At 50.2% G+C, this 14856-nt stretch overlaps 1 protein-coding gene across 1 annotated transcript in view; it reads right to left on the bottom strand.

The window, feature by feature from the left end:
• Positions 1-250: 250 nt before the first annotated feature.
• Positions 251-14856, bottom strand: part of SH3RF3 (SH3 domain containing ring finger 3) — a 365053-nt gene continuing 350447 nt past the window's right edge. The window contains exons 9-10 of the mRNA XM_082744231.1: positions 10402-10736; positions 251-3352 (exon numbers count right to left, since the gene is read on the bottom strand). Of these exons, the coding sequence (XP_082600357.1) occupies positions 3184-3352; positions 10402-10736 (504 nt within the window). The 3' untranslated portion in view covers positions 251-3183. The remainder of the gene's footprint in view (positions 3353-10401; positions 10737-14856) is intronic.

The following is a 14856-nucleotide window of genomic DNA, read 5'->3' as shown; positions in this document are numbered from 1 at the left end:
GCCCAGCCAGTGGCTCTCTGGCATGTGCTGGATATGGCAGTCTTGAAATTCCCAGTATCCTTAATGGCCAATCACCCTGTGCTCCCCACATGGAAGCATTCTGCGGTGGTGGATGGGTGAGTCAACATGCTGGCCTGCAGGGATGCTGTGTGGCACCGGCCCCCTCATGCTCCTACCCACTTGGACATTTTTGCTTGGGCTCACTCAGCCTCTGCCCCCAACCTCACTACTCACATCATCCAGACACAAGGCCTCTCCATGTTCATTTTTATTTAAAGACTCAGAAACACAGGCATCATAGTTTGTCATCACTGTCAATTCTTCCAAAATCACACGCTGACATTTGTGTGTAACAAAAACATTAGTGTGTGTGTGTGTGTGTGTGTGTGAACTGTGCAAAGTCCAAAGAACTTCCCAGCCAGGCAGCTGAGCTTGTTTGGAGTGCCAGAGCCTGGCATTCACACGGTGAGGCTGCCAGGGAATTGCCTGCCCACTGTCTCCCCACTCCACTTCTGAGGCTCTTTGGTGGACCAGATGTCCCTGTCACTTCAGTGTCTGCTGACCTTGGTAGTGGCTATGAGCTCTACTGCATTGCTCAAAGCAAGTCACTTTGGCTGCCAAATGCCACTGATAACCAAGATGTCTAAGTTGCTGGGCCAGGGTAGAATGTGAGCATTCAAACAAGGTGTTGGTTTCATCTTAGTAGCCAAAATGAGTTGGTTATTTAGAACAAGTTGGCCCAAAGGGTCTAATTCTTCTTTTTCTCTTGTCTGTGGGCTAAACGGTCATGAAGGCTGATGGATTTGGCTTAAATGTGTTTGAAAACAGCCCAGAGAGTGATGGCTGGCCTATGGCATTGCTTCCTTCCCGAGGTCATGCCAATGCCTGCCCCAACTCTGCCTCAAGAGAGGTCAGCTGATGCCTTGCAAAGGCACTGGCCACCAGCCCCAGCTCTCTGCTGCTGCCTCGCCCACAGTCACTAGGCTGTTCAGCGATTCCTACCTACCACGAGCATCGTGTGGGCGGTGGCTGGGAGAGGAAAGAAGGTCCAAGTTAGTCTGTTCTGTTGCTTGGTAACTGCCTTCATTTAAAAAAAAAAAAAATTCCTTATTATCTGGGGATTTGTTAGTTCTGGTCTCCCTGGGGGCACACGTGTCTCAGCCCATTCATCTATGCACAGTTTTGGTGATGGCGTGATTTTAAACACGTATGTGATTTTTGTGCATTTCAGGCAACTAATTTGGCATCAATGGCAAATGGATACCTTCTGGTTGTCATTAACTCATGTATAGGGCTCCCTGGGTTTAAGCAGGATTTTGTCTTTCTTTGATTCAGAACAATTTCTCAAGTCTATTAAATCTATGATCATCTGGAGAGAGGGGAAGAGCCTTTGTTGAGGCATGATCCCACCCTCGTGGTGACCACCGGGTGGTAACAAATAGCCAAGTCACAGCCCCAAATAGGAACTCTGAAAATAAGCGCTTCATATTTCAAAGGCATCACATCATATAAGGGAATGTGTTTCTGGATTTTGTTGCATCTTTGAAAATCAGGCGATGCTATGTTACCAAAGGCTAATTTAGTCTGCCTAATTTAAACCTGAGTGGGTTTTGAAAAAATAGAGAGAAGGGGCTTATCAATTGTGACTTTGAGCTGATAGGAATGTATTCTTAAGGTCTGACTCTCTAGAGAATGAGATGGCCTGATGACAGGGCTTCTCCCGTCTGTGTCTGTGGGAGGTCTGGGCTGCTGGGCTCAGGAAGAGGCCTTGATGGACCCCATCCAGGGTAAGGTCCTAGGATCAAAGGTGCCCCTTCTCTCTCTCCTCCTGGCTCCCTTGGATTCTGTCAGTCTGCAGCAATGCCTCAAATCCCTTTCTCCTCATTGTATTTCCAGTCTCTAGACCAACATCTGTACTGCCTGATAGGGAAATACTTATTTAAAAAAAAAAAAAAAGACAGAACTGTCACAAGGTGGTAAATCTGAACTGTGGTTAAAAACTGCTTCAGTACCAAGAAATCATATCTTGATAATGCTAATTGTAGTCCTTTTCCCTACAGCAATAAAAGGAAAATTCTGCCTTCCTAGACTGGGGTTGACCTTCATGTTCTTTTTACTGCCACACTCAAGGCAATTATAGTGACCCTTCCTTGAAATGGTTCCAGTTCTTGAATAATAATTATCACTGTCTAGACATAGCAATGAGGCTTTGGTAAGGGTTTAAGGAAATTGACTTTTTCCAAACTCCCTCCAACCACTTAAATGGATTCCTTCTTCTCCGTGGAGCAGTAGCCAATACTGATGTTGAGTACGTGGGCTTTTCAGAGTTTTCCAAAATTCATATGGTATGTATCAAAATTCTGCCCACTTGATATCAGCTCAGACATTTTTTTTTTCTCTCAAGCTCAACCAAGTCATTACTGGTTTACAAAAAGGCAGCACCAGATGTATGAAAAATAGGCAATGTATGACCTATTAGAAATATAGAAAGTTTGACAGCTTTACTTTAAAAAGATGTTGTAAGAAAGAAGCAATGCAAAGGGACAGTGGCCGCAAAATGAAATGTGTGGCTTATAATATGGGTAGGAAACAAAGCCAAGTGCGATCTCACGCCTCCTGCAGGAGCTGCGTGCAGGGTTGCCTGGGGGACTCTGGCGACCCCGCCACACCCCTGGGCCGGAAACACCCCTGCTGAGTGGCCAGGTGGCAGGTGACTGAGGTATATAGAGAGGTGATGGAGCAATCTGGACCCCACGCAAGCAGCCCGGGGCAGCCCTCAGACCTTCTGCTGCCGCCCCGGACCCCGTGCCTGCCATCCAAGCCCTGCAGCCCTTCCGCAGCGCCCAGGCTCGCGGGGGCAACAAACAAGAAGGCTGCAGCTTAGCAGTCCCTTGCAGAGCCGATCAACCCGCATCAGCATCTTCTCTTTTCAAAGATAGTTCTTTAGAGTTTACGCAGAGGGAAGCATTTTGTGGAAGAACAACCCCAAGGTGCACTCCTGGTGGGTGGCTGTAAGCGAAGGCACGACCTCCACATCCCCCAGCTCCCATCCCCGTCCAGGGTGGCCTCGCAGGAGCCTCAAAAGGGACCTGGGGCCCTCGGTGGCCCTGACTGCTTCTCTTTGCCCCCTGGGGATCCCGGGGAGCCTTTGTGCCTGGGGAGTGGGGCGTGGGGAGCGTGTCCTCAGAAACTCTCCACAAAGCTGCCCGGGAAGAGGCCCGTGCGGCCGTTCCTCTGCAGGGTCCCCTTGTACCAGCCGTCTTCTCGCTTCTTGTGCACAAAGACTATGTCGCCTTCCTTCAGCTCAATCTCGGCCTCGCTCTGGGGAGGATATGAGACCACCACGCGGTACCTGGGGGGAAACAAGACACCACATTGGGTGAGACTGACCTTAGGCTGGAGGATGACCCCCAGGGCCTGCTCTTCACTCCACCTTTCCTTTTCCATCCTGTGTAAATTATTATAACTTAGGGCTACTTCCCCCACTTTAAAAAATCTCTACTTTGATTTTAATTTTTATACAACCTTTTCATTTTTTTATTAAAATTAAAAATATTCCCTATGTTGTCCTTTTGGACCCCGATCTATGCTTCCTGCCTGAAATGCTGTCCCTTGCTCCAGCCCATCTGGGACGGTGGCCTCCTTGGGGGGAGCTGCAGCTGGAGGAGGGCAGCCTCTGCTGCTGGTGGGAGCTGGGCAGACCCGCAGCTCTGCAGCCGCCACCCAGCAAATAGCCCCTCATCCCAGCCCAGAATGTACACTGCAGCTCCTGCTGCCTGCCACTGGCCACAGGAAAGGAATGTCAGCCAGACTAGGGGCCCAGGTGCAGAATGACCGATGGCCTCCAGGGATTGGGTCACCCACAAATAGGAAATAAGCTGGGGAGGAGCCATGGACTGGAGGGTTGGTGATGCTGGGCCTCAGAGACCCAGGGCTTGAGCTGGTCTAGAGGGGCCACCCCTGGGAGGCACTGTCTTGCTGCTCTTTCCTTCTTGGCAATGCCTGGGCTGTGATCCTGGCTCACTGGCTGAAGAGACAAGGAAGGGATGTTCCTTCACTCTCAGTCATCCTGGGCTATGAAGACCTGTCCTCTGGGTCCAGCCTCCCCCATTAGCCACAGCCACACATATGGCCCTGGAAGGAGGTCATCCAGGTGTCCCCACAGCTGGCTGTCCTGAGGTCAGTTAAGGGGCTCTCTATGCGGAGTCTCTGACCTGTATATTTTGGCTTGGGAGAAATCAGAACATTATAAAACAAAAGAATTTCTTAAAGAGTGGCCGTGGACTTCATGACCCCGGGTCAGATTCCTGGCTCTGTCCTGGGCCTACTGATCAATCTCTGTGGAATGGGTCCAGGAGTGTGGCTTTTCAACATGTTCTAGGGGTCAATATTTGCTTGCTGCCGTCTGAGAGTCAAGGTCAAAGTGCTGAGCGAGTCTTCATTTTTCAGCCACCTGAGCAGAGGGCCTGGGCGCTGGCCCATCGGGGTTAGGATAGGAAAGCCATGGTTTGGGGCAGCTGGGGTTGGTGCTCTGGACACGGCGGGGACAATGCATAGGCAGAGAAGACCCAGGCCCCTCTCTGGAAGCTTCCAGCCCCAGCTTGTTCCAGGCTTTGAGAGTAGGGGGCAGAGAGCATGGTGGCTCCCAAGGCCAACTTGGCAGGTAAGCAGGGGGCTCCTGCTACTGAGGGAGCAGGTCTGGCCAGGCAACCTAAGTGCTTCAGAACGTCTGTAGGTGTGGGAGGGTCAGGCCCATTCGTACTGCTGTTCCTTGGCTTCAGATGCTGGCTTTAGGATTATAAAGGAGGAGAGAAAGGACCGTATGCCTCTCGCCCTCCTCCCCGCCCAGAATCTCTACAAACGGCAGCCTGCAGCCACTCCCCAAAGGACAGATGGCCTCTGTGTCTGTGAGATCCATGAGATCGCCCAGTGCCGCGCAGGCTGCTTGATCCCCACACCTCCTGCCCCCAGGCTGTGTGCACGACCGCAAAGACCAGTGCTGACCTTCCCTGTGGCTCTCTGCCACCCTCCACCTCTTTGTCAAACACCTGCCTCCTTCTCTTCCCTGAGGAAGAAAAGGCAACGAGTGAGATGATTTCTCAGACTTCAAGACAAGTTTTGGCTTTTAGCCTCCACTGCCAGATGTGAAGCAACAAGCAACTCTGAAAATGTAATTTGCTAGAAAAAAAGTAATTTGGTGCTTCTGAGCAATTCAATGACTTAATGAGCCCAGATGGATGATGTGGGCCTTTTGTATAAGAGTCGAGCAGTTAATGTTCCTGTCCAGATCATTCCAAGATTCAGAGCTATTTTTCCTGCTGCATGAAAGTAACTGATACTCCCTGTTACAGACACAAAGGGCCAAATGAACAGTTAAGGACAGTGTAACTCTCGTGTTATGACTGCGGCATCATAGATCAGAAGAGACTTACTTCCCTGTACTGTGTTAAGGTTATGTTAACCACAGATAATTTTCAGACATAAAACTCAGGAAATCAGAAGGCTCAAGATCAGTATGAATTCCTACCATTGCCTATTGCAATTAGCATCACATGTGAAGGGTGATGTGTCTTCCTCCTGTCTCATCTGCCCCTCCTCCTGACAACGGGGGTCCCAAGGGGGGCCTGTGAGTGCCCAGCTCTTCAGAACACTTTCTTCAGTGCTGTTGAGCACGTGTGATCCCCAAGCTGGCAGAATGTGCTCATCGCAGAGAAGAGTCCTTCTAGGCTCTTGGAAATAAGCATATGTTTGTATCCTAAACACTAAACTCTGATAGCAACACATGTATTAGTTGCCTGTTGCTGCTGTAACAAATTTCCACAAACTTGGTGGCGTAACTCAGCATTAATTTCTTACTCACAGTTCTTCAAGTCAGACATCTGATATCATCTCCCAGGCTGCACTCCTTCCGGAGGCTCTAGGGGGAAGGCACTCCTGGAGGCTGCCTACATTCCTGGCTGGACACTCCCTTCTGCGTCTTCAAAGCCAGCAACGCTGCTTGAGTCCTCACACCTCATCACCTTGACCTTCTCTGCTGCCTTTCTTTCTTACTTACAAGGACTCTGGGGTCACACTGCGCCCAGCCAGATAATCCAGGATAATCTCTCAATTTTAGAGTTAGCTGGTTAGCAACCTTTGTTCTGCCTTCAGGTTTCATTCCTTGAGACTATGTGAGGCCTCGAAGCCATGGTTTTGGGGAGTAGAGCATAGACATCTTTGGGAAGCCATTACTCTGCCTACCATGACACATGATAGATCAAAGCCAAAAACCTTTTAAATCCTAACAAAACCAAACAATTCACAGGCTGGTAAAAGAGGAGGATAAATACATGGTGTGTGTGAAGACGTGGGCAAAACGACATTGCCAATCAAAGGTTGAGGAGGGGGTGACAGGCAGCACTGGGGGCATCATCAGATCATTCTTCTAAAGGTCACAGCATTTCACAATATTACATACATCATTTCCAATATTATTAATGTTCTTTTTTGTGCATTCATACTTTCCCATGTATTGATCTCTGTTTTACAAATATTATAACCCTCAGACAGGTATATCCCTAGTTTGTAGATAGGGGAATGGGGACTCGAAAAAATGAAAACACCTATTTGGGTGAACACTTATTTGGGTAAGTGGTCAGTGCATCTATCTCTCAGAGCTACTTTGCAACCTCCCCGAGATATGAGAGAGCTGGGAGGCAGGCATCCAGAGGATGGGTGGTGGGGTGGCTGGCCCAAGAATTCCAACGCACTTGTCCAGGGTTGGTATATCCCTGCCAGGGAGCCAGGGCATTGGACAGTATTACTGGGTCCCATAACTACAGTGCTCTTCTGTGTTCCCCGGGTACCTTCCAGAAATGTGGCTCCCTGTACACACTGTCCATAGGACTTAATATATCTAGATGGCCGAAGATTAGGGTCCCAAGGAAGGGGTAGTGATGGGCACCCTGGTTTACGCATTAGGCCTATGAGTTTGGCTCCTACAGGTCTCCTGAGAGCCGGGCCTGCCACTAAGTGAGATGACTTGCAGGCCTGGCCGGTGGGCCTGGAGGATGTTCTCCATGGTTCACTCCCCTGGGAGGCCTCACTCCAGCCCAAACTTCCTTCCTCTGTGAGAGTTTGGAGAGCAGCTCCCGGTGTCCCCCCAAATCCTCTGGAGAAAAATGGAGAGATCCGAGGGAGTATGGACATGGGTGACACCCCAGACATGCAGCAGCCACAGTCCAGCTGCTCCGCTCAAGGTAGAGAGGCCCCTTCCTCAGCACGCTGGTGGTAGAAACCTCCTGGAATCTGAGCCCCAGCTGCCCTTTGCCTTTCTCCCACCTTTGAGCCTGTAAAGTGGCCTTGCACACAGCTGGCTCTTGGCAGCTCTGTGGCCTGTGGAGCGAATGCCGGGGCCTCTAGAGAGGTGAGTCTTGCTAGGGCTGCTCCCCTCCAGCTGCTAGCTAAGTCTTATTCACGAGCCTGCAGGGTCCTAGGCCAAGTGCTTTCGGGAGCTGCCTCAGCTCAGAGACTAAGCCTTTCCTTTGTTAAACGCTCGCTCCAACCTGCTGGGGCTCTCCAGGACACCAGGCAGCTGATGGGCTGCACAGGGTGAGGGAAGGGGGTATCTGGGGGCTCATTAGGCAGTAGTTTGGTTTCAGGCTGTATTTTGAAAACTCTCATCACTAATGAGCTGCACAGTGTGCTGGGAACAAGCAGGGTGCCAAGAGTCTCTGGGTACAATAAGCCCTGATTAGATGGAATATTCACAGAATGAGAGTAATTCTCTGAACTTTCTAGTTAATCATAGACTCCCATGATTTTTTAGAATAGGGTCTTTTAAGACCTTTTATGAAGGAGTCTGGAAGTAGAGGGATCTGAGGAGAATAGAAACCTAGGGGAAATATGAGAGCAGCTTTGAAATATCTAGGTCTGTCACTCTCAGGAGTCACCAACATCATGACCTGAGGCAAAGGGATAGGGAACCACATTCAGAAATCACAGGCAGCTGGGGGTTGGTCTTGTGGAAGGAAGAAGGTTCTGACATGAAAGCACTACACAAAGTTGGAGGAGGCTCCCTGGAGGGAAGTAGAGGAAGAAAGAGAAATTGTGTGTATGTGGTATTTGTGTGAGATGTGTCTGAGGTATGTGTGTGGTATGTGTGGTGCATGTGTGTATATGTGTGGTGTGGGGTGTGTGTGTGTGGTATGCTATCAGGTATGGTGAGTGTGTGTGGTGTTTGTGTTTGGAGGTATACATGTGTGCCTATGTGTGGTATGTGTATGTGTGTGGTATGATATGTGTGTGATGTGTGTGTTTGGGGGTACATGTGTACATGTGTGCAGTACGTGTGTGTGGTGTGGTATCAAGTGTGGTGGAGTGTGTGTGGTGTGTGTGTCCTGTGCGTGTGTGTTGTGGTATCAGGTGTGTGATGTGTGTGTTTTGTCTGTGTGTGCGGTGTGGTATCAGGTGTGGTGTGGTAAGGTGTGAACTCAGTCTCCTCAGGGCCTGGGGATTTGCTGTAGGGGAGACACGTCATGCTAACGGGTCCTGCACTGAGTGAGTCTGAACGACCATTGTATATTGAATACACAGGGGGTGGTGACCAACTGCGAAGGACCCTGAAGCATATGCTAATATCCTGGCAGGGCTATGACATGGTCCATAGTGTCTGAAGACCAGAGACACCCAGATCCCTTGGTGGGCAAACTACATTGGCACGACTGCTGACCATGCTCCTCAAAGCGGTTCAGAGCCCATGCTCCGTGGTTGGAAAGCCCTCACTTCAATCACTGGCTTGGCAGCTAACTTGCTGTGTGATCTTGAGCAAGTGGCTTAGCCTGTGAATAACCTCTGTTTCCTCAGCTATAAGATGAGATACTGAATTTGAAGGGTTCTTGCAAGGACTGAGGTAACACACACAAGACACCTAGAACATGCCAGCAGATGGTAAGCTGATGCACAGCATGGCTGTGGTAGGTATTTTCGACTGGAATCCATGCTGGTTGTTGGGTGTCTGAATGTCACTCCCCAAACGCTAGCTATCATTCTAAATGCAGAATTACAGAAATCCATACCAAGCTCACGCTGTCGCTCCATCACCTGGGGGAAATTGTCCTCTCTATGCCCTGGATCTCAGTACCACAGCATCAGCCCTAAAGCCCATCGTCTGGGTATGTCTTGGCAAACTGGCCTGTGGCTGGTTTGTGTGGTCCGAGAACAAAACATACTTTTACTTTTTTAAATGGCTGAAAACCAAATCAAAACAAGACTATTTCGTGACACAAAAAAATCACATGAAATTTAAATCTTGGTGTCCGTAAGTGGAGTTTTACTGGAATACCCACACCCGTCATTTCTATGTTGTCTATGGCTGCCTTCACGCTGTCATGGCAGAGCTGAGTGGTTGCGACAGAGACCTTATGACCTACGACGTCTGTGGATTTCCCCGCCTGGGCCTTGACAGAAAAGTTATGTCATCCCCCATTTACATGGAACCTCAGCTAGCCTTGCCTTGGTGCTGGAGGTTAGTGGGTGCTCAGGACAGTGTTGGCCTTCTCAGGCTTCAAGCACCAGGAGACACAGGAAAGGGCTGGCTGTCAGTCAGTGTGGCTGAGGGGAGGGGCATTCTGACAGAATCGTCAAGTTTGCTCTCTCAGGAGACTGCTCACATTTTTACTATTTAAGCAGTGTTCCAACAAGAAGCCACTTAGAAGGGGAAGAGTACTTCCCCGCTGTCTTAATTTGACACCATCCTCTCTCCCTGCAGTGTCTTCCAACCCTTATTCGAAGCTCTTGAAGAACTACCTCAAATGGGCCCCTCCACTGAGCAGGACACCAGTTTCTGACCCCTTGTAAAGTTCAAGCACCTGAGGCCACCCTGTAGATTGTTCGTTGCTCTGTAAAACTCTAAGCTTAACTATGACGTTTCTGGTTTTGGTAAAAAACAGTCAATACTGGCAATTTTGTATGGTTCAACCCAACAGACTATAAACCTTGAAGCCAATCTGGGGGTAATGTTTTATAACTTTAAGATGTCGTAGCTGGCTTCCGGGGTAGGGCACTCCAGGTTTCCACAGGGCTGAGGGGGCGTAGTCTCTCACTAACATCATCGCTTTCTTTGGGCTCAGTACCCCATCAGTTCTGCCAAATGTCCTGATGAATCCCTTGCAAATCCCAAACTCAGGATCCAGGTGGATTCGGAACATGAAATATGCCCACCTTCATTCCCAAATGTGTTTTATCCGATGCTCACCAGCCAAGCTCAGGAGCCAGGCTTAGGAGAAGATGTGGTAAGAGGGATGTTGGATAAATTTATTCCACAGAAAATCCCCTTTGTCACTCTTTCCCTCAATGGCTCTAATCTCAGAGACCAGCCCACACCAAGGTGCCAGAGGACGTGAGCCCACCCTCCCCCCTTACCTCTCCCTGGACAAAGGCTTGGGTTCGGGACGGATGGCAGCCATGGAGAGAGATGCTTGCCTGGAGGGGGATGAGGAGAAGTTCAGATCCAAGGAGCCCGCCTTTCTGTGCAGCGGTTCCATGCCCACGGCACCCTGCATCTCGCTCTCTATGGGGCAGGACCCTGCCCTGCCGTGGATGGACAGTGAGGACACTTCAGGCCCCACTGCACCCTGGAGTGAGGAGTCCACTGCCACCTGGGAGTCGTGAGTTGGAGAGACGGATGGTGGGGAGCGAGATTTCTTCTTGGTGGATGCCCCAGCGAGAAGCTTCAGCAGCCCACTCTTCTTCTCTTTCTGGAAAGACACACAGAATTGAAATCCCGTGGGTTAACACTCCTAAATGCCTTTGCTGTTGACAAGTGAGGAGGGAAGTATCATCTTACTTAGAAACTTTAAACAAATCTAGTAAAGTTGGTTAGAGGAAGAAAACAAAGTTAAGACTGAAAATTTCTCCAACTCTTGTTTTCCTTTCTTTCCCAAACCTGGTGCAAGTGACCCAAATGGACCCAGGAGGCCCAGAGGCAGCCCAGAAGGCACTACTCCCAGGAAACGATTCTGTCGGCAGGGGGGGCCTTCCCGACAACACCCCCCACCTCGCCATCACAGGACCATTCCAGATGGGCAATTCACTTGCTGTGATGAAGGAGCCAGCAGTCCACATAATTTGCTTTTTTTTTTTTTACCTAAGAGGGGAGTGAAATGACTCTACATCACGCTTCCTGAGATTAGCTCCTTCAACCAGTTTATAGAACCAGAGCCCATGTAGCCTGGACGCATCTTTGTTTGGAAACCCTGGGCAGCACTGTAGGCAAACTCTTCTCTGCACAGATTTCTTTATACCACACAGGAAACCGGCAGTGTGGTGTGTGTGTGTGTGTGTGTGTGTGTGTGTGTGTGTGTGTATACCACATAGATTCCCTGAGAAAGTTCTTTGCAGGTGGGAAGGACCACTTGTCCCAGAGCCCAGGGCAGCTCCCCAGTGAGGGTGACTTCTCTCTCGGTGAATTCCCTCAGTGGGAAACATCCTGATAAGACCTCTTTCCCCAGCAGGTAGCTTCCTTATCTTAAGAGAAAGGGCTGCTATGGGATGTGACAGCTAGCAGGTCATGGCTCTTCACACACAACACCTGTGACATAATCAGAAGGATCTGCCCTTATAATCATGGGGCCATCAATACGCTGTCCCCCTAGGATGTGCAGACTGCTCTCCTGCTTCAGCTTACTCCCAGTTCCCCTGGAGGACTGCACAGCGCCCCACAAAGCCACCAGCTGGCAGGACCGTGAGCAGAGTCTCCCCTGGGGGCCCTGCTCAGTATTCCCTTTGCACTGAAGGGGCATCCTAGGGGCTTAAAGCAAGATCTCAATAAAAAACAGAGAACAGGCTGGGGTGGTGACACAGACCTAGAGAAGGATCTGGGCAATGCCCTCGGGTGGCCAGGACCAGCCACCATGGCTGCCCTGAATTCTGCATATCACTGTTAGTGAATGGGCATGTCAGCTTCAGCATGTGCTGATTACATGGAAGCAAGAGTGAACCATTGCCAATGAGCGAGGTACGTGTGTGAAAGAGAAAGTGTGTGCATGCAGAAGTGCTTTTAGAACAACACCCTTGCTCTGGGATTTGACCATCTTTATGATCTTACTCGAATTTTATTTTAAAGATTTTATTTATTCGAGAGAAAGAACACTTGAAAGAGAGCATGCACGAGTGAGGTTGGGGGGCAGAGGGACAAATGGACTGCCCACTGAGCAGGAGCCCGACTTGGGCCCTTGACCAAAGGCAGATACCTAATCAACTGAGCCACCCATGGACCCCAAGAGTTTAGTTTTCTAATGTTCAGTGGAAATCAGGTGGCAGGGGGATATGGGCACATGGTGTAGGACAGCGACAGCAAAAGGAAGGCTGAAGCTAGAGCCACTGAGTTGGCGATGACCATCAGAAACTGCTTTGGTCACAGGGCTGAGAAGACCTTGAGGTGGTCTGATGGAGGATTTCCTTTTCCCAACGTACTTGTCTGCATGGTTAGAGGCTTCTGTGGGAGGGCGGGCTAAGTGGTCCCGAAATATTCTTAAAATGCACATATCCAGAAATGTGCATATCTTTAAGCTAAGCCAGTAACACTTTAGTATGAACAGGTCTGTATGTTTTTCTCTACTCTTAGTATGGATGTTGATAGAAAGAATGGAAGTAGATGTCCTGGATACTCTCCCTGGTGAGGACTGGCGAGTATGGGTGAGCCCCAGGCTAGTGGGGAGCAGGTGGGTGTGGGGTAACACAGCGAAGGGCAACCCCCTGTCTTTATGTCGCCCCAGCTCTGTCCTCCTTCCACATCCACATAGTGGTGACACACTTGGGAGAACTTCATGAGTTTGGCCACGAGGGGGCACCACAGAGCTGGCTCAGAGGCGTCCTTGTCTCCCAAGTAGCTGGGGCTCTGAGGCCACTGCCACAGCCACAGCCATGGCCATGGCCACAGAGAGGTGTGCACAGCTGGCCAGGTGTGTCTGCTCTTCATGATGATAGTCTCCTAACCTGAGGTTATGAAGGGGAGGGCACTGGAGGTGGGACACGGTGTAGGCGTGAGGGGTGGCGTCTGATGGTTCATGGCCCTCTGGGGGCTGCAGAAGGGTAAGCCTGACCACTGGATGCCCGATGGACACCCAGACACAACACCCAGACCCTTCCAGGCCAGGCATCACAAAAGCTATCTGCTATCAAATGCTCACATTCCAGTCACTAACCCTATGGCAGGGTGAAGCTGAAAGTGACCAGTTAAAGTAATTTAATTGCATAAGTACACATAGAATACATATACAGTGACATAAAATTATGCAGAGTGTTCATGGGATTGGCAGCCCCGCCAGCGCGTGGAGGCAGGAGGAGCCACCGCCTGCCCTCGCTGCTATCCCTGAGGGGACTGACTTAGGCTGGGCCCAAGGGGCAGCCCTAGTGGTAGGCCAGTGGGCTCCCAGGACCCGGTGCGAAGCAAACACACGGAGAGCAGTTTGACAGGGTGGACCTCTAGGCCATGACACTGGACTATCAGACGCTCAACGGGCACGGGGTTCCACTAGCAATCCATGCGTCAGGAGGCACACACCCAGTGGGGCATCACCTGCCGTGAGAGATGCCAGCCAGAGTCCCAGCCAAAAGGGCTCCAGGTGGGAAAAACTTTCCACAGTGACTGCCCCCATCACCTGGGAACAAGCACTGGCTCCACTATATCCAATTATCTCACTGCCATTCAGAGCCGTGTCCCTGGCCTCTGCTTCATAGGTGTTAAAAGCAGAAGGAGACACAATGAGGATGTGCCCAGGGCAAGTGGGGAGCTGCCTCTTAGCGTTTCAGGGGTGAAACCACAGCCCTACCTGACACACCATGTCAACCAGCATGACAGCACTTGTGACTCTTAGGGTGGTGTCCTTCTGCCACCAGCAGAGAAGAGGTTTGATCAACAGAAACTCTTTTACAAGGTGCTGTCTCGGGACAGAAACCCCTGAAGCCTTGAGCCACGTCACCATAAGGCATGCTGTGCAGAGAGAAGACAGAGCCACTGGGTCACTTAGCACATTTGTTGGGAAGTATGGCCTTAGCAGTGGTTTGGAAAGAGGTACACAAAAGTGATGGATAATATTCTTGTCTCAGCTCTCCACAATTGAATATGATAGATGATTTTCTTATTTTGACTTTGGCAAACATGGATATCACGACTGGAAAACCCTCTCCTCCGCTGTCCATGACTGAATTCTGCTAATGCCTCCAGTACTTGGTTATTACAAATTGCTGTGGAATTTGGTGACCTGGCAATTACCACGCACACAGAATTCACAGATGTTCCAAGCCCTCCCCCTGGCGGTCGCCCTATTCTGGGTGATGCAGGTAAGGATCCGCCGATGGGCACTTTAATGGTGGTGGGAACAGACCTGCCAATCAATTTTAGGAGCAACACCACAGGCAATGAAAAGTTTTAGAGGACACAATTTCATGTTAATCTGGACTAGAAGTTTGTTAAAAGAAAGATGGATTTGCCTGGGTTTCTCCTGGGAAAGTAACTAAATTAGGGATTTCCTGAGCCTGGTCAGAAGCAGAGAATGGTGACCCCCCTTATAATTTTGGGGTTGTTTTAGGTATGTTTTAGGAGAGTCATTGCTGTCCTACACCGTTTCTGGCCAGCATTCCACTGCCTCCATCTGTGCCTCCATCCCCCTCTCCACAGGAGGGTCACTTTCTATCCCCAGGCCATGGTGCAGCCATTTCAGCCTTGTGGGGGGCCCCCGAACAGTCTGAAGTGTGGGGACAAAACTCCTCCCTCTTACAAGTCCTGCGTGTGGAAGGCACATATGCAGAGAAATGTGCCCTCATCTTTCCAAACGAGTGATGGGATGCTCCTACTCCTCTGTGAGGCCCTTCACT

Source organism: Mustela nivalis (genome assembly GCF_964662115.1).
Source record: "Mustela nivalis genome assembly, chromosome: 8".
Classification (NCBI taxonomy): domain Eukaryota; kingdom Metazoa; phylum Chordata; class Mammalia; order Carnivora; family Mustelidae; genus Mustela; species Mustela nivalis.
Note: the sequence above shows the minus strand (reverse complement) of the source record. Positions and strands in the feature narration are given on the sequence as shown.